The 6,000-nt window shown below is 40.5% G+C and overlaps 1 protein-coding gene across 6 annotated transcripts in view; it reads left to right on the top strand.

The window, feature by feature from the left end:
• Positions 1-208: 208 nt before the first annotated feature.
• Positions 209-6,000, top strand: part of LOC132196981 (protein vein) — a 61,858-nt gene continuing 56,066 nt past the window's right edge. For 3 of the 6 annotated variants that reach the window (XR_009441806.1, XR_009441805.1, XM_059619971.1), the window contains exon 1: positions 212-1,096. Coding sequence is in view for 4 of the 6 variants with exons in the window: in XM_059619971.1 (XP_059475954.1) it covers positions 520-1,096 (577 nt within the window). In the remaining 2 variants the exon portion in view is untranslated. Of the gene's footprint in view, positions 1,097-6,000 lie in introns of all 6 variants that reach the window. The other 3 variants (XM_059619972.1, XM_059619973.1, XM_059619974.1) reach the window with 2 other exon arrangements.

Genomic DNA, 6,000 nt, shown 5'->3' with positions numbered 1-6,000 from the left:
GGGAATAGAGAAGAACCTAAAACGAAAAGCGAGTCCGCGTGTCAGTCTAGACCGTGAGTAGTGTGTGTTATGGATGGTTTATTTCTCTGCGCGCCGGCCGGGAGCTACTACCACCACCATCGGCACCACCGAGCGCGCGCGGCCGCCGCGAGAGAGTGGTAGAGCAGCGAGCCCTCTGCGTGAAAAAGAAAGAGGGGCCGCCTGCTGGCTGCTAGAGGAGTGGATGAGAGTGTGTGTGTGAGTTTTGTAGTATTAGTAGTAGCTGAAACTCCGGCGTGATCGTAGCGTGCGCGCGGCGGAGCCAATACCGAACTACACCAACATCAACTCTTCATCCTCATATACATAACTGGAGTCAACATTTTTTACATAAAAAAATTATCATAGACAGGAACGAGAAAAACGGAAAAAGGGCGCATTCTCAAGCATGACCCCGAGCGACGTCGATGCAGCTGGGAAGCAGCAGCCGGTGAACGTCGTCCTGCGTGCTGGTCCAAGACTCGGGTCGTCGCCGGTCGGATGGCGAAGCTGGTGAGCGGCCCGCGAGCGGTGATAAGACAAGTCGCAGCAGCAGAGATGAAGCCGTCGCCCGGTGAGGCGGCCGGCAGGACGGAGAAAGTGTGGTGGTGCAGGTTGTTGTTAGTGGTGTTGATGCTGGTGACGGTTGGCGTTGACGCGGCAACGGCGACGACGCCGCTGCTCTTCGCGTGTTCGGCCAAGCAGAGCCGCGTGCTGCAGTTCGAAGACGCCGGCGCCAAGGCCTTCCTGTCGCCGGTCGTCTTCAAGGGCCTCGTCAAGAGCCGAACGCCGGTTGACGCCCGCGGTCTCTACGAGGCCTCCTTCCTCATCGTGCAGCCCTTGAAGGGCTTCGCGCACCCCACGCCCAAGAAGCGGCGGCGGCGCCTCCAGCTCGCGGCGCCCAACGCCGGCGCCGCCTGCAGACACGGTGCTGTTGCCGCCCTCGTCGACGTCAACTCCACGTACCTCGTGTTCGCCGACCGCGCGTCGCAGCACCAATTCCGCCCGTTGGCGCCGCCGCTGCCCGCCACCAAACGTCACGAGGATGCCGTCGACAGGGTCCTCTGTCGCACCTGTGGTGAGTAATCTCTGAAAGTTTATATTTTAGTTTTAAATCATTTTTTATTTTAACCTGCGGCCCAAATCCTTGCTCAAAATTCATCCGAACCTCCAAACAACCGTGCTAACTGAAAAAAAAATTAAGACACTGGCCCAAAATTGCAAGTTTACCTTATTAATGCATTCCTCGTGCAGCAAACACACAATTGGAAAAATAGTTCAATTGTTGTGTCGGTCCGTGTTATCATCGGCGCCGTTCCTAATCTTGTTGTTCATCAAAGATGTTAAGAGCACACCGCGTGGAATTTCAGCGGACAGACTGTTCTGACTTAATTGCATCCAAGGCCCGATTATGCACTTCCCAGATGTGCTCTTTTGTTTATCTTAATTGAAAAAATTTACGGAGATTGTGTGACTAATAAGTTTCGGGGTTTTATCGATGAGGTTGTATTTAATTTTTTCCTTTTAAAACAAATTTTTAAGCAAATTCTAAAAGGGAATTGTGAGGAACTGACAAAGTTATATTAAAACCCGGGGCACTCAAGCGATGATGCTTTCAGATGAAACTTTGATCACAATTCCACGAATTAAATTTGATGTAGCTGGCTAAAGTCCAATTCAAAAGGAATTTAATTTACTTCTCAATCTTATATCTCTCCATCATCAATTCTTTATCACAAGGTTAAAATCGTGACCAAATTTGCCGATCAACATTTATGTACTTTTCATTTCGATCCCCGTTTTATTTGTATTGCCTATAACAATTTTTGCACTTACTTTAATCGATTAGAATTATTATCTCAATACTAATTTCAATTGCACTATTGATTTGCAAATAATAACGTACGTCTTCTGGAAACAATACGACACGTGCGTTTTATCACGACAGCTTATTATCATTAGCGCCTTCTGCTCGATAATGATTTAATAAACTTTTCCCCCAATACCTGGCATTCCACCTTATTAAGGTCCAAACTCGTTTCGGCGGTGGAGCGGCGCTGCGCTTTTTTAATTACTATTTTCTTAATTGCCGCGCCGCTTTGCTTCTTAAACAAGGTGTTAATTGGCGCTAAACACTTAATTACTCGGAAAATGGAAGAGCCGGCGTCGCGCCACTTTTATTGCGCCGTCATTAACAAGAAAATAAAAAATATAAAGCGCCAACTTTTGTACACATGACACATTTTAAACCCAATCGATCTATAAACTTGTTTCCCTTAAAGTGAATTCTGATAATATTAAAAAAAAAAAGAACTGTAACCTTTTCCGCAAATGTATAACTGTCGGTACACAAATGGATTTGCTTTTCAAAGACGTGACGAGGCAATAAACGAAAACTGCAAAGCGCAAAAACCGCGCACCGCGGCACTGGAGGGAACAATTTTGTGTCCGCATTTAATTATTACGCGCAGGCGGGCAAAAATCCTAAGCGCTTTTCGTCGCAAATCAATCGGCAGGCGTAAGTGGAAAGGGCAATTATAATTATTGCAGAGAGCGAAAATCGTCTCTCTCCCTCGTAAATACACTCATTCGGTTTATAAATTAGCAACTATGTGAGACGAGCTGCAGAAGAGAGGCAGAAGAATGCAGCTCGAGAGCACGTTCGCCAGGGGACTTTTTTATTTTTAAAGTATGACTTAATAAGCCACTTATTCAGTCAGCGCGATATATTTTAAATCAATTTCGCGCGTATGTGTATTGTATGAAAGCGAGGCCTGAAAAAGAGCGGATTATAAATTGCGAAGGTGGAAATGACACCACACCCTGGTATGACAAATGATCATAAAGCTGTCCGTATGCAATCATAATAAGACACACAGCGTGTATGCGAAAGAGCAAGAGCAGAGCACGGACCCTTTTCTCGCCGGAGCACAACGTGTGTGGTATTAAAGTTAGTGTATAATGATAATTTCACCTTCTACGGCTGCTCATCATCATCATGCACCATCTCGAGTGAAAGATAATTTTTTATTGCTCTAGTGCAGCAATATAATATTGATCGGTTGAGATTTAATTATCAAAGAAACAATTTATTTGCAAATTAAGTCTTCTCTAAAAATGAATTAGTATTATTAATTAAGGCAAAATTTTGAAAAAAATTGGTCGAAAAAGTATATTTTCCTCCATCTCTAGTTTAAAACTTTGCTACGTAAACTTTAAATCAGTCTTGTATTCAATTTTAATATAAAAACTTATTTATCAATAAATGTTCGATACTGACTTAAAAAAGACAACAAGCTTAAATAATTAAATTTTTATCAAACTCCTACACATTTGATAGTTAATTAAATAATAGTAATTTTTTTAAGGAGGAATTTTGCTGATTTGTGGGTTCTCATATTGAGGATGGAGTACAAGCGAGCGTTTTTAAATGTATTTGTCTGGGTCCCTTTAAATTGCCCCTCCATCTCGTCACTCACCTGTTTTATTCATCTCTCGCTCTCTCTCTGCGGCTGCTATACTATTTGTACGATAAAAGGATTAATTTCTACATCTTAATCATCGTTTTACGACTTTTTTATGTGCGCCCGCGAATTACTCACTTATGCATATAAATGCGCGCGTATATCGCCGCGTGAGACAAGAAGTCTTTTGCACACACACACGCGCTGAATATGCATGACGCGAATCAAATTAATTTGGGCACCGCGGGAATGTTGATTGTTGCATTTTCGGCTTTCGAGATTTTACGAGCCATAAAATTCTCTTCGCCTCCAGTTTCCAGGAAAAAGTCGGTTTGGAAAAAAATATCTCGAGCTGCGGCGCGCGATCGCTTCAAAGCAAGGCAACTAGATAAGAATTATAATAATTTGCGGAATGCAATGAGCGCGCACAGAGAGCAGTACTTCCTTTTATCCCAAAAAGGATACTTGCTAATTAATGAAAAAGTGGTACTGCTCTCGCTCGCACCGACTTACTGTACAAATTGCGAAAATTTCCAAAATACTGCACACGTGAGAAAAGTAACGTTTAAGAAATGTTGTAAGATTTATTATGTTTTGAATTTTAATTGAGAAAACATGTGAGCAATTTTTTGGCTATTAATTCAGTTATTAAACTTTCCTGAAATTTCAAATTTTATTTAATTTTATCTAATTTAATTTTAAACTTTTAAGTATTTTTTTTTTAATTTCTGTGCTCGCAACTGACAAATTGTGCAGACTTAACTGGCTTGAAATCGATTCAGCCAATGCTTTTGTTATGAGTGTTATTTTATGACTGTGTTGCATGCAAGGGGAGTCGCGATCATCTTTCTCATTTAATTGCATTCACGGCCAGCGATGTAGTTTCAGAGCATAGAGTCGATCGCGGCCGGCGCTTCAATAAAACGATCGAGAGCGACGCCCAATCTCACTTCCTGATTGATCCCACCTTTCTCTGATCATCGCTATTGTTATGTTTACCTTTGTCGGGCGATCGCGACCGTTTTGACACCGCAACATAAAAACTGGGTCGCCCGGCGCCGCGCACCATTTTCGCGAATTCCAACAGGAAGCAACTTGACATAGAGAATGCAAATTTCAAATCTATATACGTGTGCAGAGATAATCAGATCAACATAACGTTATCCAGACACAATCCTAAAATTTACTGAAATTCAGTTGTGTATTCATTAATAATTTTAATTACTTTTTAATTTATCCAAAACACGAAATGCATAAACTATTTTCATAAGAAACACCAGCTATTATCCTACCTTTACATCAATTTGACTAATATTATTAATTTTTTTTGTTTGTTTTGTATAGAAAGTTAAAATATAAGATTGCACCAATTCTATATTTACAAGTTCATTAAAGAAGTTAGATATGAAATAAAAAAAGTGTAGTAAATCAAAATATTTAATATAAATATATAGTAAAAAATCAATAAAAATCCTTCTTCCTTCTCTCTTTATAAAACAAAATATATTTTAAAACACATAATGCATTAATTTACCAAGTTTTTGCTAAATTTTTTCCAACATTATTTCCTTCATTTAAAGTCCATGATCTACTAGTTTCCGATCTAGTAAATATACAAGGTAGAAATAAAATAAATACAAAAATGTATACATATTATGCATTCTCCGCAGTTTTCCACCATTACTGAATCACCCTACATTATTTTATTTTTGTGCCGCCGCCGTTGTGTAAAATATTGCGCTTCCCTTTCGCAACAAGCTTTTGAATAGCCCTCGCTCGAGCACATTGAAAAGCGAGCCTTGTCAGCCGCGACCTTCCGTGCCGCTCGTTTTTGATGCTTCACACTCTGGTCTGGCGCGCTGTGCGTAATAAAGCCGCGCGAGTAAAATTAATCCACCCACTTATAAACAGCATTTTTGATTGAGTCTGGCGTCTCTATTCTTCGCGGCGGCGTTGATAACTAACTAGCTTCGCACCTTATCGCGAAACGTCATCAAAATACTTCTCTCGCGGCAGCAGATTGCCTCCATTATTTTGGCAAACAAGTTGCCCGGCGAGCGAATGAGTGACTGGGTGAGAGTTGCTGCTGGAAAAATAATTTGACGCCTGCACTCCTCACAGAGAGCAACACTCCTCTTTAGCGAGCAGCTGTGTTTGTGCAAAATAAGGTTGAAAGTCCACGCAAATCGTTCTGGTTGTTCACTGACCATAATTAAGGACGATTAATTGAAAAAATATATCTGTAGATCCTAAGAAAATTAACTTTAAAAAAAAGAGTTTTATAGAAAAATTAACATTTTAAAGTTGATCAATAATCTGTATGTGAAATTAACAAAATTGCCTATTTTTAATGGATTTTTTTCCACTTATTTGTTTGATAAAAATTAAGATTGTAAGCGAATTCTTTTGCGTACGACAAAAAATATAGGTGAGACAAGGCTAAAATCTTTCTTAAGAATTTTTGCATATAAAAACGGTGACATTTTTTTAAAGAATTTTATATTTGACCATATAAAAA

The sequence above is a fragment of the Neocloeon triangulifer genome, unplaced genomic scaffold, assembly GCF_031216515.1.
Source record: "Neocloeon triangulifer isolate White Clay Creek 2 clone unplaced genomic scaffold, ASM3121651v1 ptg000012l, whole genome shotgun sequence".
In the NCBI taxonomy this organism is placed as follows: domain Eukaryota; kingdom Metazoa; phylum Arthropoda; class Insecta; order Ephemeroptera; family Baetidae; genus Neocloeon; species Neocloeon triangulifer.
This window is presented reverse-complemented; position numbering and strand designations above follow the sequence as displayed.